We start from the raw sequence: 24,178 nt of genomic DNA, 5'->3' as shown, positions 1-24,178 counted from the left end.
CAAGTCTGTCTGGCTTGCAGCACACCGAGCCTGACTGGGGCAGGTCTAGGAGCTACAGGAATATCAGTAAATATAAACACAACTTGGGTGGCGCAAAGGTGGCAGATCAGCAGGGGATAAAGAAGGACAGGGACAGAGATACGCTTAGCTTGGAGCGCTTCCCTACTTGGTAATCATAGAATCATAGAACTGGAAGGGACCTTGAGAGGTCGTCTCGTCCAGTCCCCTGCCCTCATGGCAGGACTAAGTATTATCTGATCATCCCTGACAGGTGTTTGTCTAACCTGCTCTTAAAAGTCTCCAGTGATGGATAATCTTTATCTGTTAGGTGAAATCTGACTCCTAACCGCCAATAATTTTTCTTACTGTGTCTGGATGTAAATAAATGATTACATTACATTCATTTATTGACATTTGGGGGCAGGATTTCACCGTTCTGCCCTTCAATAGCAGAGAGATGCATTCTCTTAAATGCAGTTTCAAAGAGTTTTTTTTAACCTGGGAATTAAGTAGCACTGTTCCCTGCATGGGGAGGGTCACATTGCTCTCCAGGGCCTCAGGGGCTGAAACTAGATGGGGCTCATTCCAGCCCAGCAAATGAGCCGACTCCAGAAGAAGAAATGCTGTCAGGATGCACTCAAAGGGAAGTGATGTGAATTTAACCTGCTGTCACACTTGTCCTCACGGAGAGCCATGGCTACTGTGGAAAAACTCCAAGAGGAAGCTTCTTGTTCCATCTGCTTGGAGTATTTCCAGGACCCGGTGTCTATACACTGCGGGCACAACTTCTGCCGAGCCTGCATCACTCAGTGCTGGGGCGAACTGGCTATAAACTTCTCCTGCCCCCAATGCAGACAGACCGCCCAGCAGAGAAACTTCAGGCTCAACAGGGAGCTGGCGAACATGGTGGAGCTAGTGAAACAGCTGAAGTTACCTCCCGCAAAAGAGCCAGAGGCAGAGCGCGTGTGTGAGAAACACAGGGAGCCTCTGAAACTCTTCTGTGTGGAGGAACAACAATTAATATGTTTGGTCTGCAGAGAGTCCTGGGCGCATGGAGCTCACGCTGCGGTTCCCATAGAGGAGGCTGCCCAGAAGTACAAGGTAGGAAATCTCTCTCTCCAGAGTCTCTATTTATGCCTCATTTATGTTTTTGGTTGGTTGGCTTTTCAAAATCAAAATGGCAGCAGTTCAGTAAATCCTAGTGTAATTTGGGCCCTTCGCTGGGCAATTTCTAGACTAAACGTTTGGGTTGCTTTCCAGTTTAACTTGAACTTCTCATTTCCTGCGTTATTGATGGTCTATTTATGCTCACAACTGAGTTCTTGCATGGAATTTTGGCCCAGAGCTTCAGAGGTATTTAGATTTCTGGATTCCATTGAAATCACTGGAAATTGAGAGCCTAGGTATCTTTGAGGAGCAAGGCCTTAGCCACTAAATTTTTTATCTTTGCTCCTGATAACTGTTTTTTTTTTCTAGTGGAACCTGAACACCTAACGTCTCATTCATTCATTTTACTAACAAGCGTTCCTGCAAGGGGTTGTGCTCTTAAGTTACTGATCTGTGCACCTAACATTAAAGAAAATGTTACATAGTCTGGGAATTAGACCTAAATGAATGTGCCCTTTTGCATCGAAGGTCACAGTCTTCCAAACACTACTTAGGGCTTGTCCATTACATGGAGAAATTCCTGATCAACTCCGTGTGTGGACGCTCTTATTTTGGAGCAAGAGTGCTCTTGCTCCTGTAAAGTGGATTAAGCTGAATAGGAATACATCACTGTTGTTTTGGAGTAAAACTGTCCACACATGTACTGTGCTTTAAATTCACACCTGCAATGACTGGCAAGTCGAGATAAATCCTTATGCACATGCTTAAATTTATATTACCATGTCAATGAGGCTACTTAGATTAGTAAATTAAGCATGTGTGTGCCGGAGGATCAGGGCTATTTCACCCTGAAATGACATTCCTCAGTCACTGAACCTGTTGTGAATAAAATTGACTGGAGTAATATATTACTCCTTGCTCTACGCCACTTATTTCACTCCCAAGAAGGTAATGCCTTTCTCCAATTCTTGTACGCTGGGTATCCAGTTTAACACTGACTCCTAATTCCCTGGCTTTTTAATGGCTGTATTTTGCTAACAACTGCAATTGGTACAGCTGTGCTGCTGTGGCGATTCTAGCATAGATGAGCCCTTTAGATGTTGCAAGTTCCTTTCTGAAGCTGGTCTATTTGAAATAAAGTTGACTTTGGTCGTTTTTGTCTTCTTTTGTGTCATTAATTTCATACCCAACAAAGCAATAACCCACTCCTTGCTCCCCAGACTGCCTGACTGCTAAGCAGAGCCCTTGGTTTGTTATACAGGCCAGCATTACTGACGGGGGGGGGGAACCCACTGAATTATGGGAGGCAAACTTGGCCCCAGCCAGCCAGGGAATTTACATGCAAGTGGCATTAAGAAAGTTCTCCCCGTGAGTTAGAGTAGCTGGTAAAGAGTTTATTTAAGTGAAGTCTGAATTGGATCCACTCCTCCGCCACCCAAAAAGGAAATCCCACCAAAATCTTTTTCTCTTCTCAGGAGCGAGTCAAGGCTCGACTGCAGGCTCTGAGGGAAGAGAGAGAAAAACTCCTGGAATTTAAACTGACTGGCGAGAGGAGGAGCTGCGAGTATCTGGTAGGTGCCCAAAGCAGAGAGGGGATCTCTATCTGTGAGTGAGTATCGCTGGCTTTGTCTAGACTAGGATTTAAATATGGGCTATTAGATCTTGGGGCTTGTCTACACTGAAAAGACCACCACTGCACAGCTGTAGACACAAGTGTGGACACAACTTACGCTGATAGGAGGGGCTCTCCCATCAGCGTAGGTAATCCACCTCCCCGAGAGGTTGGCGGAAGAATTCTTCCTAGCGCTGTGACCCCGACCGCTGTGATTATGCTGATATAACTTTTAAGTTTCAGAGTAGCAGCCGTGTTAGTCTGTATTCGCAAAAAGAAAAGGAGTACTTGTGGCACCTTAGAGACTAACCAATTTATTTGAGCATGAGCTTTCGTGAGCTACAGCTCACTTCATCGGATGCATGAAAGCTTATGCTCAAATAAATTGGTTCGTCTCTAGGGTGCCACAAGTACTCCTTTTCTTTTTGCGATAACTTTTAAGTGGAGCTCAAGCTTAAGAGCCCGGGATGTGAATGCTTGTGTCTCTCTGAGACAATAAATAAGTATGTGTCAATGTGTCTCTCACTCTATGACTTCCATGTGGGGATGGTATTTCTGTTCTTCTGTGACCACATGCTCCTGAGTTTGATGCGTGTGTGATTGCATTTCCACATGCAGAGGCAACACATAGGGGGATCATGTGCCCCCCCAGATTTGCGGCACGGTTTGTACTGAGCATGCGCCCACGGACTGAGCATGCTCAGTTACACTGCTGAAGCCAGCTGCCCTCACTGTCCCCTCCCGCCCCCGCCACTAGTGGCAGGCGTGGGTCGTCTCTGTCCACGGGAGTGCCTATAGGAAATTTCTGGGTGTCTCTCTCTTGTGTGTTAATGAGCATTGGTCTCTGTGGTTTGTATTTGTTTTTTAAATGACTGATATGCTGATATCATGATTTTTCTCATTGGATTTTTTTGTTGGTGTCATGCTTTTAATTTCCCGCACCTCCCTTTGCCCAGGAGTCTCTGCCACTGCAGGGGGTGTGTGTGTGTGAGATAGAGAGATGGGCCAGGTCTGCACTAACATGTTAGTTTGACCTAGCTATGTCATTCAGGGATGTGAAAAATCCACCACCCCCCCCCGAAAGACATAGTTACGCTGACCTACCCTGGTGTAGACAGTGCTAAGTCGATAGAAGAATTCTTCCATCAACCTAGCGACTGTTTCTCGGGGAGGTGGATTTAGCACAGCAATGGGAGAACCAGTGCCAAATTACTGCATGGGCCGACGGCCTGGAAAAATCTCCCCCCGCCACGGCCCCAGGGCGGGAGGAGCTCTCACCACAACCTCGGTGCACAGCTTCTCCAGTCTTGGTGCCACAGTGGGGGGAAGGAGCAAGCGGGGAGGGGGGTGCGATAGGGCTGTGGGGGAAGGAGTGGAATGGGGGCAGGACTGTGGGTGGAACAGGGGCAGGACCATGGGGGAAGAGGCGGAACAAGAGTGGGGCCGTGGGTAGAACGAGGGGAGGGCCACGGGGGGAGGGGCGGAACAAGGGTGGGCCATGTGCGGGGTTGCAGGTGGAAGGGGCGGAACGGGGGTGGGGCTGCAGGCGGAAGGAGTGGGGTAGGGCCACGGTTTTGGCCTCGGGGCCCCCTCACTTGCTGCAGCCCAGGACCCCAGGAGACCTTGATCTGCCTCTGGGGTGACCTCCTCCTGTTGCTGCAGTGAGTGTCTACACTGACGCCCTACCACAGCGCAGCTGCAGCGCTGCCACTCTGCCGCTGTAGCGGTTTCAGTGTAGACACAGTCAGAGAGAGAGAATGTTAACCTGAGACCTGCCTCCTGCTGCCCTTTCTGCTGCTAGATGAATCTGGAGTTCACTAGGCCAGTGATATGAGAACATCCTCATCATGCAGCACTGTAGCCAAAATGTGATCCTTGGATGCGTAACCATGGGACTTTCGAGTAGGGGTAGAGAGGTTATTTTACCTCTGTATTTGGTCCTGGTGAAACTGCTGTTGGAATCCTGTGTCCAGTTCTGGTCTCCTCAATTCAGAAAGGCTGTTGATAAACTGGAGAGGGTTCAGAGAAGAGCTACGAGACTGACCAATAGCATAGAAAATGTGCCTTCTAGTCATAGATGCAAGGAGCTCCATCTATTCAACTTAACATAAATAAGGCTTCAGAAGTGACTGGATCACGGTGTGTAAGTACCTACGTGGGAAACAAATGTTTGATAATGAGCTCTTTGGAACTAGAGGACAAAAATATACCACAATTGTCTGGCTGGAAGTTGAAGCTAGACAAATTCAGACTGTAAATAAGGTGTATATTTTTAACAGTGAGGATAATTAACCACTGCAATATTACCAAGGGTCATGGCAGATTCTCAATCGCTGCCAATTTTTAAATCAAGATTGGTTTTTTTAAAAAAAAATATGCTCTAATTAAAGAACGATATGCTATGCATCCGATGAAGTGAGCTGTAGCTCACGAAAGCTCATGCTCAAATAAACTGGTTAGTCTCTAAGGTGCCACAAGTACTCCTTTTCTTTTTACGAATACAGACTAACACGGCTGTTACTCTGAAACCTAAAGAAAAAATGTTTTGGAAAATCCTATGGCCTGTGTTACACAGGTCAGACTTAGATGATCACAATGGTTTCTTCTGGCCTTGGAATCTATGAATCTATGCTAAAGATCACACACTATTAACATAAATTAGGACTGACTAAGGAAGCTTTAGGAAGATCTCTCTCTCATCCATAGGGAGTTTGTCTCAAAAAAAAGTCTTGAAATGACTTTTTGGGATAGTGAGAAATTTCCCTTTGGCAGACACATGGCTGTATGAAATACCCCGATCTCTCTGCAGGGTCTTTACCTGCCCATTCCCCATTTCTATCTGTTTGTTACAGGAAAAGATCAAAAAGGAGAGGCAGAGAATTGGGTTTGAATTTCAGCAGCTCCGCCAGTTTCTGGAGGAACAAGAGTGCCTCTTGCTGGCCCGGCTGGAAGAGTTGGACAGGATTACGAAGTGGCAAAAGGAAACAGTCACCAGATTTCCCATGGAGATTTCCCACCTTAATAGCCTGATCAGTGAGCTGGAGGGGAAGTGCCAGCAGCCAGCGAGTGATTTCCTGCAGGTGAATTTCCTTGCTGTGGCGATAGGCTCCAGCAGTGGACAGGAGCCTTTCCCCACTTCTGTTAGAGACACCCAGTTGCCTCTGCACGGTATCCTGAACTATCTTCACAGGGGATGATGCACAAATTGGGATGATGCACAGGGGATGATGCCAAAATTGCCCCCAAAATTCTCTCTGATGTGGAATTGGAATTCATTTGCAAATTGGATACAATTAACTTAGGCTTGAATAGAGACTGGGAGTGGCTAAGTCATTATGCAAGGTAACCTATTTCCCCTTGTTTTTTCCTACCCCCCCCCCCCCCATTTGTGCTGGAAATGGCCCACCTTGATTATCATACACATTGTAAGGATTGATCACTTTAGATAAGCTATTACCAGCAGGAGAGTGGGGTGGGGGGAGAGAAAACGTTTTGAAGTGAAAAACACCCATTTTTTCATGGTCTGTGTGTATAAAAACATCCTCACTGCATTTTCGACTTTTATGCATCCGATGAAGTGAGGTGTAGCTCACGAAAGCTTATGCTCAAATAAATTGGTTAGTCTCTAAGGTGCCACAAGTCCTCCTTTTCTTTTTGCGAATACAGACTAACACAGCTGCTACTCTGAAATCTGATGTGGAATATTCCTGGTATGTAGCCTGCTCTCCCAGTTCTTTGTGAGACGCTGCCTATGGCTGCCCTGTGCATGCAGAATGCCAGAGCCCTGTGGCAACTTTGCTTGCCAGAGTTCTGCACTCAGCTAGTGCCCTAGGGAAGATCAAATCCAAATGAGCCCATAAATATTTAACTTATTGTTTGTATTGCAATAGCCTCCAGAGGCTCCAATGTGCCAGGCACAGAGAGAGCCTGCAGCAGAGCCAGCAAATGAACCCCACAACCCAGCGTCCAAAGTAGGAGTCTAAACATTTTGCTAAGGCAACATAACATGTGCCAAACCCAGGAATCTGCTGTGGAGATGGAGGTGGAGATTGGGGTGGGAAATGTTAATTTTCCTGATTAGCATTTGCCTTTTGAAAACACCCTGGATTGTTTCTCTGTGCCCAATAGAGCGCACCGTCTAACCCCAGGGGAAGATTTAGTAGCTGTTTTGGAAAATCCAACTCTGTGATCTAGATGCTTTAATAAATATGTAGAAGTAGGTTGTGACTTTAACCTATGGAACTTGATGGGTGTTTAGTATTTCACATGTGCAATCAACTTCCTCTCTCTCTTTCTCTCCCTTCTAGGACATCAGGATCACCTTGAGCAGGTACATGGCTCCTTCTCACTCCCCCTCGCCTTTCATTCTCTTGTCACGTTAAAACCCCAGGGCACAGCAGCAATGTGTAGGGGGCACAGTCACAACTCTCCTGTGTTAAGTTTAATTAAGTGGTTTTAAATGTCTTCCACCCAGTGATTACTTTGTAATGAAAGAAGTGCCGTGGCTCAGGCAATTAGGAGCCATATTTTTTACTTTCATAACTGATGCATCAAGCCCAGAGGTGCCGGGGCTGTGAACTGCCAGGCCCAGAGGTGCGGGGGCTGTGAACTGCCAGGCCCAGAGGTGCCGGGGCTGTGAACTGCCAGGCCCAGAGGTGCCAGGGCTAGGAACTGCCAAGCCTAGAGGTGCTGGCACTGAGCCCTGGCATGCCCTGGCACAAATTAAGCACTGCTTCCACCTCTAAGGGACTGGCTGTCTCAGGATGCTGGGGATGGATTAAGAGGCCTTTCATCTCTAGGGCCCTGGTTACAATCCAGCACTGCTGACTCTTTGGCTACGTCTACACTACACACCACTGGTGGTGGCATATAGGGTGTGTGTAGCTACACGACGCAATGAGAAACAGGCTCCGTCCACACTGTGCTGTGTAACTACATGCGGTGAAAGGCTCCGGCAGGGGGGAGGCAATAAGGAAAGGCCACTTTTCCCTGCGGCCTTCCCCTGCTGGAGACTTTCCCTTGCTGTGGGGACAGGCTCCTGTAGTGGGAAGCTGCAGGAGCCTTTCCCCGCTGTCTCTCCCATTGCCAGAGCCTTTCCCCACTTCTGGAGTCTTTTCTCCTGCAGCGGGGAGAGGCTCCAGCTGCAGGGAGTCAGTAGGACGCTACCCCACTGAAAACAGCACTGAGTAGATGGGGAGGCATGACTTGGGTGAGCAGAGAGCATGTGGGGTATGTTCTCGTCTACATACCCTCACCCTTCAGGAGTGTCTTTACTCACCTAAGCCATGCCTCATGGCCTGCACTGCTATTTACACCCATGCTAAGGGGGCCTCCCCGTGTATGCACTCTATACCGTGCTGAAAGAAGAGTGCAGATGTACCCTTTGTGTGGAGTGAGCTGTGTCTGGTGAGGGACTGGTCTGACTCCAGTTGCTGTTGGGCTCGAGGTCTACAATACAAAGACCACTAGCAACATGGGAACATCCTGGCCATCAGAGCATGGAGGACATGGACCAAAGTGGCCAGGATGCAACTTCCTTCCTACCCATACACATAGGCCCGTATCTTCTAAGGCATTGCAACGATGAGATTTGACCATAGGGTTTCCACCTCTCAGGTGAGTGCCCTCTGGGACTGGCAAGGCATTCTCTGTCTGGCCCAAGTCATATTTAATTATGTATAAAAAGGTTGAACCACCTCAACAGGAGAGACTGAGAGACCCACTGCAGAACATCCCATACCCCAGGGGTTACCGATTTTGTGTGCCGTTAGGCATGTCTCAGCACATCTACAGGCAAGATAGGTGGGGGGGCACCTCCCTGGTTTGAGGACTGCACTGCAGCATAGGCAGGAGACGCCTATGGGGAGGTAGCAGTGCCTGTGCCCAGAGGCAGAAACATAGGTACCTAGGGCATTTTTAGAACTTAAGAGCGGCCGCACGGGGTCAGACCAATGGCCCATCTAGCCCACTATCCTGTCTCCCGACAGTGTCCAATGCCAGGTGCCCCAGAGGGAATGAACAGAACAGGCAATCACCAAGTGATCCATCCCCTGTCGCCCATTCCCAGCTTCTGGCAAACAGAGGCTAGGGACACCATCCCTGCCAGCCTGGCTAATCGCCATTGATGGACCTGTCCTCCATGAATGTATCTAGTTCTTTTTCAAACCCTGTTCTAGTCTTGGCCTTCACAACATCCTCCGGCAAAGAGTTCCACAGGTTGACTGTGCGTTGTGGCTGAAAGGTAGGTGTTGAGTGTGCTTAGGAATTGTTAGGATGTAGATATTCAGGTCTGTCTGCAAAGGGCTATACTTTAAGAATTTAGGTGTATTCTTATCACTTAGCTAGTTATAGAGGTATAAAAGAAAGAATCAAAATCACTGTCTGCGGGTGTAAGAGCCTTCTCTTACTGTAAAAAGAAAAGGAGTACTTGTGGCACCTTGGAGACTAACCAGTTTATTTGAGCATGAGCTTTCGTGAGCTACAGCTCACTTCATCGGATGCATAGCAAATCGTGGAAACTGCAGAAGACATTATATACACACAGAGACCATGAAACAAAACTTCCTCCCACCTCACTCCCCCGCTGGCAACAGCTTATCTAAAGTGATCATCAAGTAGAGCCATTTCCAGCACAAATCCAGGTTTTCTCACCCTTCCCCCCCCCCCCCCCCACATACAAACTCACTCTCCTGCTGGCAACAGCCCATCCCCTTTGAAACCCCTCTTTATAATAAAAAGAAAAGGAGTACTTGTGGCACCTTAGAGACTAACCAGTTTATTTGAGCATGAGCTTTCGTGAGCTACAGCTCACTTCATCGGATGCATAGCATATCGTGGAAACTGCAGAAGACATTATATACACACAGAGACCATGAAACAAAACTTCCTCCCACCTCACTCCCCCGCTGGCAACAGCTTATCTAAAGTGATCCTCAAGTAGAGCCATTTCCAGCACAAATCCAGGTTTTCTCACCCTTCCCCCCCCCCCCACACACACATACAAACTCACTCTCCTGCTGGCAACAGCCCATCCCCCTTTGAAACCCCTCTTTATAATGCGCATGATAATCAAGGTGGGTCACCTCCAGCACTAATCCAGGTTTTCTCACCCCCCCCACCCCCACCCCCCTTTTTTCCAAAAACCACACACACAAACTCATTCTCCTGCTGGCAACAGCTCATCTTACAATGTGCACAGCAATAATCCAAGTTTAACCAGAACGTCTTGGGGGGGGGTTTGCAGGAAAAAAACAAGGGGAGACAGGCTACCTTGCATAATGACTTAGCCACTCCCAGTCTCTATTCAAGCCCAAATTAATAGTATCCAATTTGCAAATGAATTCCAATTCAGCAGTTTCTCGCTGGAGTCTGGATTTGAAGTTTTTTTGCTTTAAGATAGCGACCCTCATGTCTGTGATTGCGTGACCAGAGAGACTGAAGTGTTCTCCGACTGGTTTATGAATGTTATAATTCTTGACATCTGATTTGTGTCCATTTATTCTTTTACGTAGAGACTGTCCAGTTTGACCAATGTACATGGCAGAGGGGCATTGCTGGCACATGATGGCATATATCACATTGGTGGATGTGCAGGTGAACGAGCCTCTGATATTGTGGCTGATGTTGTTAGGCCCTGTGATGGTGTCCCCTGAATAGATATGTGGGCACAGTTGGCAACGGGCTTTGTTGCAAGGATAGGTTCCTGGGCTAGTGGTTCTGTTGTGTGGTATGTGGTTGTTGGTGAGTATTCGCTTCAGGTTGGGGGGCTGTCTGTAGGCAAGGACTGGCCTTTCTCCCAAGATTTGTGAGAGTGTTGGGTCATCCTTCAGGATAGGTTGTAGATCCTTAATAATGCGTTGGAGGGGTTTTAGTTGGGGGCTGAAGGTGACGGCTAGTGGCATTCTGTTATTTTCTTTGTTAGGCCTGTCCTGTAGTAGGTGACTTCTGGGAACTCTTCTGGCTCTATCAATCTGTTTCTTCACTTCCGCAGGTGGGTATTGTAGTTGTAAGAATGCTTGATAGAGATCTTGTAGGTGTTTGTCTCTGTCTGAGGGGTTGGAGCAAATGCGGTTGTATCGCAGAGCTTGGCTGTAGACGATGGATCGTGTGGTGTGGTCAGGGTGAAAGCTGGAGGCATGTAGGTAGGAATAGCGGTCAGTAGGTTTCCGGTATAGGGTGGTGTTGATGTGACCATCGTTCATTAGCACTGTAGTGTCCAGGAAGTGGATCTCTTGTGTGGACTGGACCAGGCTGAGGTTGATGGTGGGATGGAAACTGTTGAAATCATGGTGGAATTCCTCAAGGGCTTCTTTTCCATGGGTCCAGATGATGAAGATGTCATCAATATAGCGCAAGTAAAGTAGGGGCGTTAGGGGACGAGAGCTGAGGAAGCGTTGTTCTAAATCAGCCATAAAAATGTTGGCATACTGTGGGGCCATGCGGGTACCCATAGCAGTGCCGCTGATCTGAAGGTATACATTGTCCCCAAATGTAAAATAGTTATGGGTAAGGACAAAGTCACAAAGTTCAGCCACCAGGTTAGCCGTGACATTATCGGGGATAGTGTTCTTGATGGCTTGTAGTCCATCTTTGTGTGGAATGTTGGTGTAGAGGGCTTCTACATCCATAGTGGCCAGGATGGTGTTATCAGGAAGATCACCAATGGATTGTAGTTTCCTCAGGAAGTCAGTGGTGTCTCGAAGGTAGCTGGGAGTGCTGGTAGCGTAGGGCCTGAGGAGTGAGTCTACATAGCCGGACAATCCTGCTGTCAGGGTGCCAATACCTGGATTAGTGCTGGAGGTGACCCACCTTGATTATCATGCGCATTATAAAGAGGGGTTTCAAAGGGGGATGGGCTGTTGCCAGCAGGAGAGTGAGTTTGTATGTGTGTGTGTGTGGGGGGGGAAGGGTGAGAAAACCTGGATTTGTGCTGGAAATGGCTCTACTTGAGGATCACTTTAGATAAGCTGTTGCCAGCGGGGGAGTGAGGTGGGAGGAAGTTTTGTTTCATGGTCTCTGTGTGTATATAATGTCTTCTGCAGTTTCCACGATATGCTATGCATCCGATGAAGTGAGCTGTAGCTCACGAAAGCTCATGCTCAAATAAACTGGTTAGTCTCTAAGGTGCCACAAGTACTCCTTTTCTTTTTACGAATACAGACTAACACGGCTGTTACTCTGAAACTTCTCTTACTGTGACAGTCTGAGGCCCTGTTCTTAGGCTAAGGCCTCTGGCTAAGCAGCAGAGGCAGCCATAAGCTGGGAAGCGACCGGTCACATCCTCACATTCCAGCCTAGTCACATTGAAATAAGGTGCTATTGGGCTGTTAGGAATACAATGCTGTCCTGATAGTGCCTATCGCCTCCAGAGAAAGGGAGGTGCCTAGAAGATGTAAAAGAAAACTCAGTTTGATAGCATCCTGTCTGGCAAGAACCCACTTATCAATAGCTGGGATGTGAAATCCTCATTTCTTTGTTGTTCTGTCACTGTAGACCCCATTTCCCTATTGTTTGTCTGTATAATCTCTGTCTGGTTCTGTGATTGTTTCTGTCTGCTGTATAATTAATTTTGCTGGGTGTAAACCAATTAAGGTGTTGGGATATAATTGGTTAGTTAATCATGTTACAATATGTTAGGATTAGTTAGTTAAATTTCAGGGAAATGATTGGTTAAGGTATAGCTAAGCAGAACTCAAGTTTTACTATCTAGTCTGCAGGCAATCAGGAAGTACGGGGGGAAATGGGAACAGGGAATGCAGGTGGGGAAATTGGAATCATGTTTTGTTAAGGGGGGAATGGGAAAAGGAATCGGGGGACACAGGCAAGGCTCTGTGGTGTCAGAGCTGGGAAGGAGGATACTAAGGAAGGAAACTGGAATCATGCTTGCTGGAAGTTCACCCCAATAAACATCGAATTGTTTGCACCTTTGGACTTCGGGTATTGTTGCTCTCTGTTCATGCGAGAAGGACCAGGGAAGTGAGCGGGTGAAGGAATAAGCCCCCTAACAGGCATCTACAGGGTTAGGTGGCAGATGAAGGGGGTTTCAGTGCCACCTAAATCTGGGACTTAGATGCCTAAATCCCTTTGTGGATCTGGACCTAATAGTCTCTGTAGCCTAAGGATGGATCATGACTGTGGGGGAAGTATGCACAGCCAGTGCCTTGGTGTCACCTTCTGTGAGGGTAGGACACACAGAGGAATCCATTCTCTGTGGCCCCAGAGCAGGAGCATTGACTGGCGTGAGCTTCATATTAAAAGGCAATTAAGTAATGCATAATAAGGAGTAATTAATGTAATGAATATAATTTACTTCAGAGAGTTTTCTCTCTCCAGGTGCAAAATGTTCCAGCAGCCCATGGGGATTTCTCCTGAGCTGGAAAAGAGGCTTACTGATTTCTCTCAGCAAACTATTGCTTTAAAGGAGACCCTGAGGAAATTCAAAGGTACCAAGACGGGAGGCAGGTGGAGGATCGAGTTGCGTCTCTGTGACTGTGAGAGGAGGTGGGCTCTGGCCACTTAGCAGCCAATGTACAACCCAGCAAAAGAACAGTATAGGACCATTGGACGGGGCCGTGGGACTGGGAACTGTCCAGGCCAAAAGAAGTTTCGAATGAGGATTCAGAAATGAAATAACATGAATGTGGTTCAATGTTTTATTCACTTGTTTCTCCTACATCATGAGAAATTTGGGATACAGGTGAAGGGAGCAGTGCCAGATCCAAAAAGGTCTGAATCCTGCTTATGAATAGGGCCCTACCAAATTCACAGCCATGAAAAATGCGTCACAGACTGTGAAATCTGGTCTCCCCCTGTGAAATCTGATCTCCCGGCCAGCAGCCGCTGCTCTGCAGCTGCCCAGCTCTGAAGGCAGCACTGCCCCCAGCAGCGCAGAAGTGAGGGTAGCAGTACCACAACCCCCCCCATAATAACCTTGCGACTCCCGCACAACTCCTTTTTGGGTCAGGACCCCTACAATTACAACACCATGAAATTTCAGATTTAAATAGCTACAGTCATGAAATTTATTATTTTTAAAATCCCATGACTGTGAAATTGACCAAACTGGGCCATGAATTTGGTAGGGCCCTACTCATGAATGAACGGAGAAAGAGATCCAGTAAACAATGGTTTAATGATAGAGAAAAAGGAACAGATCCAGGAGATAGAGCTGGGGGCTGGGAGTCAGGAGACTTGGGTTTTGTTCTAGCTCCTCCACCGATTCGGAGAGTGAGCCTGGAAAAATCAATTCAGTGCTATGTGCCTCAGTTTCCCCATCTTCAAAATCACGATGTTCTATTCCTCCAGCACAGCCAGCCCCTTGCACTTCATGCACAGGAAGTCCCTTCTGGCTTCCGGCAGAAAAGAAAACATGGCGCATCCATGGTAGATCACCGCTGCTGTTCTAGCACTGGCCATCTTGAAATCCGCACAGAGAAGGAAAGCCTCTCGTGTGCCCTCTCTCGGCTCCCTCCTAAGCTCTCCTGTTAGTTCGCCTAGCAAGTGACGATTTACACCAAGTCTCCCAGCTTAGCTCAGCCCAGCCCCTCACCACTAGGGAGCAACCAGTGGGGCTGATCAAAGCTCAATGGGTCAGGCCAACAGAGGAGAAATGCAGTCTGCGCTGGGCTCTCTCATGTTCAATCTAGGAATGTATTGGTGTTCTGAGATCCTTCGAGAAAGCAAGTGATATAGTCACATAAAAATGCTCCTGGGATATTCTTGATTCCGTTTAAGTTACATCAGGCTTGACTAAACAAGTTTTTTCTCTCCATATCTCTGCCCCTTTCCCTATCTCTGTTTCCTTACCCTCATTAAGCGGATTTGTTTAATTCAGAGTGGAAAGCTGGGCATAAAGCTGACTCCATGACATCTCTCCTCTCTAGACACTCTGGCTCTGGGGCTAGAGACCAGTGCAGGGAGATCTCTAGCGTGGGGCGTGGACACCACAGGAAGAAAGGGTGAGTTTTTACAGAGATATTTCCTGGTTTGCATTTGTAGCTCCAGCTTGAATGGCAGAAGACCCTCCGAGATCAAACAAAACAGCCTCCTGCCAACAGAGAGAGAGAGGGCGACAGGAAAAGGGATGGGGACTTAAACATCCTACAATATTAACCCCTTAACTGCTGTTCCCACATGACAAGCGCGGCATGGGAGTGAGATGGGGGGTGGCAGTGCAATCCACTGACTGACTGGGACTCAGTGCTGTTGGCTTGATCCTCCCCCAGTGTCCCCCCGGGGCACTTGCTTCTCTCCCTCAGTCACCTGGATCTCCCATTTTCTCTTCCCACTGGGCTGCGGGGTCTCCATTTATGATCCTCCCTTCACCCTGGCTCTTTAGGACCTCTCCATTATTGCCTGACCCTTTGGAAGGTTAATCATGTTTGGATTGGCGACCAATTGATTGGCGTGTGGTGAGGTTCTTCCCCCAGAATCAGACCTAACACGATGGAGGTTGATATCTTGTGGGGAGTCTCAGGTTGGATGACAAGGACACATACCCTGAGGGCAAAGTAAAACCTTAGATACCTTTATGAAAATAATGAAGAAAGCTAGAAAAGACCCAAGCCACATAACAAGGTAGAGATCATACAGTACCAGGGTTATCCTAGAACTGCATACTCACAGCCTTGGTTGAGGACCTGGTGGTAAGAGACAACAGGACCAGCCCTGTCTCTGGCATCTATAGGTTAACACAGCGGTTCTCAAACTTTAGCAACCTGAGGACCCCCATTTTGATTTAAATTTTTTCACAGACCCCCCAATCCCCTGCTCAGCCCCAGGCCCCACACCACTCCACCCTTCCCCAATGCCCCACCACTGCCCCATCTCTTCCCACCCCCGCTCCACCCCTGCCCCTCCTTTTTCCCGCCTCCTTCCCTGAGCACACCATGTCCCTGCTCCTCCCCCTCCCTCCCAGGGCCTCCTGCACGCCGCTGAACACCTGTTCCCCGGTGTGCAGGAGGCTCTGAGAGGGAGGGGGAGACGTTGAGGGAGGGAGGGGGAGGAGTTGATCAGCGGAGCCGGCAGACCCCCTGGAATACCCTTGCGGAACCCCCGTTTGAGAAATGCTGGGTTAACATGTAACAGCCATTTCAGCCTATGATCATACCATCACCCCTTGCTCCAGTGGATTTGTGATTATTCCTTCTGATGTTCCTTGCAGTAGCACTGTCTGGAACATTGTAACTCGTACCACTGAGCAAGCTCTCCTTATTTCCCAACATCTAAATGTAACCGTTAGGCCATTTATCTATTCAAAGGTTACCACCTGCTTAACCACACTTATGCTAATTTATACTTCAGCTAATCCTGCAGCGGTTCTCAAACTGGGGGTCGTGACCTCAAAGTGTATCGTCATGACCCCGTTTTAATGGGATCACCAGGGCTGGCGTCAGACTTGCTGGGGCCCAGAGCCAAAGCCGAAGCTCCAGCCCCTCTGCCCGGGGCTGAAGCCAAAGCCTGAGGGCTTCAGCCCTGGGTGATGGGGCTCAGGGTTACAGGCCCCTCACCTGGGCTGAAGCCCTTGGGCTTTGGCCCCCCTGACTGGGGCAGGAGGGCTCAGGCTTCGGTCCCCCCCTCCTGGTGTCATATAGTAATTTTTGTTGTCGGAACAGGGTCGTGGTACAATGAAGTTTGAGAACCCCTGATTTACGGTACACATGCCTGTAGGTTTCTTGCATTACAGCTAAATATAATGAAGGCAAGACAGTGAATACAGGCAAGCTTGCCCTATGGCAGAGGTGGGCAAACTACGGCCCGCAGGCCACATCTGGTCTGCTGGACCCTCCTGCCTGGCCCCTGAAGTCCTGCCCCGGGAGGCTCGCCCCCGGCCCCTCCCCTGCTGTTCCCCTTCCCCCGCAGCCTCAGCTCACTGCACCGCTGGCGCAGTGCTCTGGGCGGTGGGGCTGCGAGCTCCTGGGGCCTGACCCGGTGCTCTGTGCTGCGCGGTGGTGTGGCTGGCTCCAGCTGGGTGGCACGGCTATAGCGCCGCCAGCCAACAGTGCTCCAGGCAGCGCAGTAAGGGGGCAGGGGGGGCTGGATAGAGGGCAGGGGAGTTCAAGGGGGTGGTGTGGGGGCGGGGGTGTGGATAGGGGGTGGGGCGGTCAGAGGGCAGGGAACAGGGGGGTTGAATGGGGGCAGGGGTCCTGGGGGGCAGTCAGGAATGAGAGGAGGGGTTGGATGGGGCAGTCAGAGGCCGGGGGGCGCAGGGGGTGGTGGATGAGGTAGGAGTCCCGGGGGGGCCATATGGGCACAGGGAACAGGGGCGGTTGGATGGGGGGCAATCAGAGGGCGAGAAGCAGGGGGGCTCGGATAGGGGGCGGGCACAGCCTCCCCTAACTAGCCCTCCATACAATTTTGGACACCCGATGTGGCCCTCAGGCCAAAAAGTTGCCCGCCCCTGCCCTATGGGCTACACCACTGGGTGCCTCCTCCTCCCCTCTGCCCCGTGGGCTGGGAGGCAGTTCTCCATTGTTTGGCATCCCTATTTCCACAGTGGGCTGGGTGCTCTTCCCCAGGGTTGTGCCCCCCTCCAGCCACACAGGAGTCTGGGCTGTGGTCTGGGCTGCCTCCTCCTTCCTCCTTGCTAGCTGGGGCTGGGGTGTCTCTCCTTAACGGGCACAACTGGTGACTCCCAGGCTCTGCTGCCTCCCCTGCTCTGTCCCTGCTGCTGGCAGTGGGGCAGCCCCCAAAGGGAGACGCAGCAGGGGAGGAGGCAGAGAGAAGCAGTCACAGCAGCAGATATTGCAGCACCCGTAGAACCTGGGAGAGGACAGAGAGCCGGGACAGAGAGGCAGAAAATCAGGGAGTGACCCAGATGGGACCGGGCTGCTGGGGAGTGTGAGAAAAGGTCCCCTCCTTCACCAGGGCCGAGCTCTGCCCCTAATGCTCTGATTCTCTCTCCCCAGTGAATGTGACTCTGGATCCAGACACGGCTCATCCCCAGCTCGTCCTGTCTGCAGACGGGAAAGGTGTGAGACGGGGACACGAGCAGCGGGATCTGCCCGACAATCCCGAGCGATTCGATTCCGTTCTCTCCGTGCTGGGCCGTGAGGGGTTCGCCTCGGGCAGATGCTACTGGGAGGTGGAGGTGGGCGTTGGAGGAATCTGGTCAGTGGGGGTGGCCAGGGAGTCTGTAAGGAGGAAGGGACGGATGAGCAATTACCCTGAGCAGGAGATCTGGGCTGTGGGTCACTGGGGCAGTCAGTACCGGGCTTACACCTCCTGTGAGACCATTCTGCCCCTGCCTACGATCCCCCGGAGAATCCGGGTGGCTCTGGACTATGAAGGGGGGCGGGTGGCATTTTTTGATGTTGACAACAAGTTCCTGATCTTCATTTTCCCACCGGCCTCTTTCACTGGGGAGAGACTCTTCCCTTTCTTTTTGGCAGGATCCCCACTCCGGCTGTGTCCCTGAGGTAGGGGCGAAGGGGAATGGTCCCATGGGATCATAGGTGCTAACTCCTGGGGTGTTCTAGGGATGGAGCACCCCTGGGAAAAAAATAGTGGGAGCTCAGCACCCACCAGCCACAGCTGTTCAGCGGCGTGGCCGATCAGCTGTTTGGCAATGCCCCGATCAGCTAACTGGGGGGCACCACTAAACAGTTGATGGCAGCATCAACAAACAACTATTTGGTGGCTCAGGGAGGGGTTTGGAGGAGGGCAGAGAACAGTGAGTGGTGGGCAGGCAGGGGCTTCCGGGAGTGGGCAGAGTGGGGGTGGGAAGAGGCAGAGCAAGGGTGGGGCTTTGGGGGAAGGGGCAGAATGGGGGCGGGACTAACCAATTTATTTGAGCATGAGCTTTCGTGAGCTACAGCTCACTTCATCGGATGCATACTGTGGAAATTGCAGAAGACATTATATACACAGACACCATGAAACAATACCTCCTCCCACCCCACTCTCCTGCTGGTAATAGCTTATCTAAAGTGATCATCAAGTTGGGCCATTTCCAGCACAAATCCAGGTTTTCTCATCCTCCGCCCCCCCCCACACAAACTCACTCTCTTGCTGGTAATAGCCCATCCAAAGTGACCACTCTCTTCACAATGTGTATGATAATCAAGGTGGGCCATTTCCTGCAGAAATCCAGGTTCTCTCACCCCCTCACCCCCCTCCAAAAACCACACACACAAACTCACTCTCCTGCTGGTAATAGCCTATCCAAAGTGACCACTCTCCCTACAATGTGCATGATAATCAAGGTGGGCCATTTCCAGCACAAATCCAGGTTTTCTCACCCCACTCAGTTTGGATGAGCTATTGCCAGCAGGAGAGTGAGTTTGTCTGTGGGGTGGGGGAGGGTGAGAAAACCTGGATTTGTGCTGGAAATGGCCCAACTTGATGATCACTTTAGATAAGCTATTACCAGCAGGAGAGTGGGGTGGGAGGAGGTATTGTTTCATGGTCTCTGTGTATATAATGTCTTCTGCAATTTCCACAGTATGCATTCGATGAAGTGAGCTGTAGCTCACGAAAGCTCATGCTCAAATAAATTGGTTAGTCTCTAAGGTGCCACAAGTACTCCTTTTCTTTTTGGGAATACAGACTAACACGGCTGTTACTCTGAAACCTGTCATATTTGATTGCATTTATTTTGCACTATTCCCAGGTGATCAGTTTCCAATATCCCAACATCTTTGTGCTGAGCATGCGTAGCTGCAGGAGAGATTCTTTTAAAGGGGAGCTGGAGGTTTTAGTTCCTCGATGGGGGACATTTGGGGATTTTGGCGCAGGACCTTAAAGGTATATACGAGAGTATTTCAATGGGAATTAGACACCGAAATACCTTTGAGGATCTGGGCTGTTGGCACCTGGGGTGGGATGAGAGGCTGTTTGGTATTGAGGGATTGGCATGTGGCTGGAGGTTTCAGTGAAAAAGATCAGCAGCGAAAGAATTGACAATGCCCAATGTAGTAGGAAGAGAACCTAAGATATAAGCCCTTGTATCAGAGGCCTCGTATGAGGCTTGAGCTAAAGTAGTGGGCAAGCTTTGCGGATATAAAGCAAAGTTAGCAAACGCCAGGCCCCGCCTGCTTGCAAGCTCACACCATCTGGCAAGAACAGGGCTGATACTGCAGAAATACAGATTCCTAAGAAGTTCGAGAGGTGCAGAGCACTCACCCAAACACATTCCAAAAGGGTGGTACCAGAACACCCCAATATCAAGGATGGTACAAAAGCATTCCCCAAGGATAACAGGAACACACTGACCCCTCCTAAAAGACAAGGTCAGGATGACAGTGTAATAAATAAAGATGTTTTATTTAAACCAATATGTACAAGGAAATGGGTAATAACTAGCTAAGTCAGAGGGCAGTAACTAACTATGTCAGAGGGACAATACGTAATTTGTTTGTTATAAAGATGTATCTCTGAGAGAGTGTCTTGTTCCTGCCAAGGGGGGAATGGAAAGTCCTGCCATTCACTGAACTGCGTCCATTGTCATGGGCATACATGTCTTTGTATCCTCGTAAAGTCTGCCTGGTGCTATAACTGTGCTGATGACAATAAACCTGACCTTGTGCCTTCGTACCTTAACGGATCTTGTGGTCGTTCGCTCGAGGTCTGCTGGGCTGGCTATTTGCACAGAGCTGGGGCAGCACGCAGGGAGAACACACACATGCAGCTGAACATTTAACCACACCCATCTTTAAGTTTGAATTAAAAACACATTGAGCTCCATGGGGGAGTCCATATTTCTCAGAGCAATTGGAGGTGGGGGAAGGGAGGGGAGAAGACCAAAGAGGGGGGAACCTGAAGAGAAGGGAGAAAACAAATCATTTCCAAGTTTGAAGTTTTACAGTTTTTTTAAGGAAATAGGTTTGACCTTTTCAAGATTCACAAAATTGATTGTGTTAAAATGTCTTGATAGCTCAAAAAGGCTCTTTTGGGGTTTGGGGGGGTTTATTGATTTGTTTGTCATTTTTCTCTTGGTTGAAAGAATTTACGGTGCCATCATTAGGTTTCTGAGTACCCCTTTGACATCAGTGGTACAAGCCACATTTCTCCGAGCTATGGGATTGTGGTTGGGGACCCCATGGAGAGGGGAGAGGAGATAGTGGGACTGGAGTGGCAACCTGAAGATGGTGGAGAAAATTATTAATCTCCCTATCTGAAAAGTATTTCACAGGGTTCTAGATAGAGAGATAAGGCAGGGGCGGGGATATCTTTCATTGGACTAACTTCTGTTGGTGAGAGAGACAAGCTTTGGAGCTTGCACAGAGCTCTTCTTCAGGTCATTTTATTTCAGGATTTCATTTCTTTATTAAGGAAATGGATTTGACATATTTATGATCGACGCCGAGCCCAGGAATGGCTTTGTGTGTGTGTGATATACAGGAGCTCTCAAATCCCTTTTATAAATTGTGAATGCTTTTTTTGCCAGCGTGTTCGTTGCCACTGAGATGAGTTACAATGAATGGGAAGTTTCAGAGTAGCAGCCATGTTAGTCCGTATCCGCAAAAAGAAAAGGAGGACTTGTGACACCTTAGAGACTAACAAATTTATTTGAGCATAAGCTTTCGTGAGCTACAGCTCACTTCATTGGATGCTTACAGTGGAAAATACAGTGGGGAGATTTTATATACACACAGAACATGAAACAATGGGTGTTACCATACACACTGTAATGAGAGTGATCAGGTAAGGTGAGCTATTACCAGCAGGAGAGCCGGGGGGGGGGCGGGGGGGGGGAGGGGGGAGCCTATTGTAGTGATAAACAAGGTGGGCCATTTCCAGCAGTTGACAAGAATGTCTGAGGAACAGCGGGGGGGGGGGGGGGGGGGGGGAAATAGTTTTACTTTGTGTAATGACCCATCCACTCCCAGTCTCTATTCAAGCCTAAGTTAATTGTATCCAGTTTGCAAATTAATTCCAATTCAGCAGTCTCTCTTTGGAGTCTGTTTTTGAAGTTTTTTTGTTGAAGAATTGCAACTTTTAGGTCTGTAATCGAGTGACCAAAGAGATGGAAGTGTTCTCCAACTGGTTTTTGAATGTTATAATTCTTGACGTCTGATTTGTGTCCATTTAGTCTTTTACGTAGAGACTGTCCAGTTTGGCCAATGTACATGGCAGAGGAGCATTGCTGGCACATGATGGCATATATCACATTGGTAGATGCGCAGGTGAACGAGCCTCTGATAATGTGGCTGATGTGATTAGGCCCTATGATGGTGTCCCCTGAATAGATATGTGGACACAGTTGGCAACAGGCTTTGTTGCAAGTATAGGTTCCTGGGTTAGTGTTTTTGTTGTATGGTGTGTGGTTGCTGGTGAGTATTTGTTTCAGGTTGGGGGGCTGTCTGTAAGCAAGGACTGGCCTGTCTCCCAAGATCTGTGAGAGTGATGGATCGTCCTTCAGGATAGATTGTAGATCCTTGATGATGCGTTGGAGAGGTTTTTGTTGGGGGCTGCAGGTGATGGCTAGTGGCGTTCTGTTATTTTCTTTGTTGGGCCTGTCCTGTAGTAGGTAACTTCTGGGTACTCTTCTGGCTCTGTCAATCTGTTTCTTCACTTCAGCAGGTGGGTATTGTAGTTGTAAGAACGCCTGATAGAGATCTTGTAGGTGTTTGTCTGAGGGGTTGGAGCAAATGCGGTTGTATTGTAGAGCTTGGCTGTAGATAATGGATTGTATGGTGTGGTCTGGATGAAAACTGGAGGCATGTAGGTAAGCATAGCGGTCAGTAGGTTTCCGATATAGGGTGGTGTTTATGTGACCATTGCTTATTAGCACCGTAGTGTCCAGGAAGTGGATCTCTTGTGTGGACTGGTCCACGCTGAGGTTGATGGTGGGTGGAAATTGTTGAAATCCTGGTGGAATTCCTCAAGGGCCTCCTTCCCATGGGTCCAGATGATGAAGATGTCCTCAATGTAGTACAAGTAGAGTAGGGGCGTAATACAGCTACCACTCTGAAACCTTTAAAAATGCTGTTTCTTTCGAGGTGCAAGAATGAGGACGTTACAGGGGGACAAGTTTTCTCCTGAAGAGTCTCAAGTCTTCTCTCTGACATACATCTTTCTGAAAGAGACTCTGAGATCTGACAAGGGATCTAGGAGGGGAAAGTAAGCAGCGGGGGGGAGGGGAAGGTAAGCAGCAGAATACGGACCCTGGACTTCAGAAAAGCAGACTTTGACTCCCTCAGGGAACTGATGGGCAAGATCCCCTGGGAGAATAACATGAGGGGGAAAGGAGTCCAGGAGAGCTGGCTGTATTTTAAAGAATCCTTATTGAGGTTACAGGGACAAACCATCCCGATGTGTAGAAAGAATAGTAAATATGGCAGGCGACCAGCTTGGCTTAACAGTGAAATCCTTGCTGATCTTAAACACAAAAAAGAGGCTTACAAGAAGTGGAAGATTGGACACATGACCAGGGATGAGTATATAAATATTGCTTGGGCATGTAGGAATGGAATCAGAAGGCTAAATCACACCTGGAGTTGCAGCTAGCGAGGGATGTTAAGAGTAACAAGAAGGGTTTCTTCAGGTATGTTGGCAATAAGAAGAAAGCCAAGGAAAGTGTGGGCCCATTACTAAATGAGGGAGGCAACCTAGTGACAGAGGATGTGGAAAAAGCTAATGTACTCAATGCTTTTTTTGCCTCTGTCTTCACGAACAAGGTCAGCTCCCAGACTACTGCACTGGGCAGCACAGCATGGGGAGGAGGTGGCCAGCCCTCTGTGAAGGCAGAAGTGGTTCGGGACTATTTAGAAAAACTGGACGTGCACAAGTCCATGGGGCCAGATGCGTTGCATCCGAGAGTGCTAAAGGAATTGGCGGATGTGATTGCAGAGCCATTGGCCATTATCTTTGAAAACTCATGGCGATCGGGGGAAGTCCCAGAAGATTGGAAAAAGGCTAATGTAGTGCCCATCTTTAAAAAAGGGAAGAAGGATGATCCTGGGAACTACAGGCCGGTCAGCCTCACCTCAGTCCCCGGAAAAATCATGGAGCATGTCCTCAAGGAATCAATTCTGAAGCACTTAGACGAGAGGAAAGTGATCAGGAACAGTCAGCATGGATTCACCAAGGGAAAGTCATGCCTGACTAATCTAATTGCCTTCTATGATGAGATAACTGGTTCTGTGGATGAAGGGAAAGCAGTGGACGTGTTATTCCTCGACTTTAGCAAAGCTTTTGACACGGTCTCCCACAGTATTCTTGTCAGCAAGTTAAAGAAGTATGGGCTGGATGAATGGACTATAAGGTGGATAGAAAGCTGGCTAGATTGTCGGGCTCAACGGGTAGTGATCAATGGCTCCATGTCTAGTTGGCAGCCAGTATCTAGCGGAGTGCCCCAAGGGTTGGTCCTGGGGCCGGTTTTGTTCAATATCTTCATTAATGATCTGGAGGATGGTGTGGATTGCACCCTCAGCAAGTTTGCGGATGATACTAAACTGGGAGGAGTGGTAGATACGCTGGAGGGTAGGGATAGGATACAGAGGGACCTAGACAAATTGG

At 48.9% G+C, this 24,178-nt stretch overlaps 1 protein-coding gene across 1 annotated transcript; it reads left to right on the top strand.

The window, feature by feature from the left end:
- The first annotated feature begins 693 nt into the window (after nucleotides 1–693).
- On the top strand, nucleotides 694–18,391 carry LOC102942115 (zinc finger protein RFP-like). Its single transcript, XM_043527588.1, has 7 exons — nucleotides 694–1,101; nucleotides 2,583–2,678; nucleotides 5,572–5,799; nucleotides 7,027–7,049; nucleotides 13,052–13,161; nucleotides 14,602–14,676; nucleotides 17,626–18,391. Exons 1-7 carry the CDS (start codon nucleotides 694–696, stop codon nucleotides 18,132–18,134), a joined length of 1,449 nt encoding a protein of 482 aa, XP_043383523.1. The 3' UTR covers nucleotides 18,135–18,391.
- Nucleotides 18,392–24,178: the final 5,787 nt, after the last annotated feature.

The sequence above is a fragment of the Chelonia mydas genome, chromosome 14, assembly GCF_015237465.2.
Source record: "Chelonia mydas isolate rCheMyd1 chromosome 14, rCheMyd1.pri.v2, whole genome shotgun sequence".
NCBI lineage: Eukaryota > Metazoa > Chordata > Testudines > Cheloniidae > Chelonia > Chelonia mydas.
Note: the sequence above shows the minus strand (reverse complement) of the source record. Positions and strands in the feature narration are given on the sequence as shown.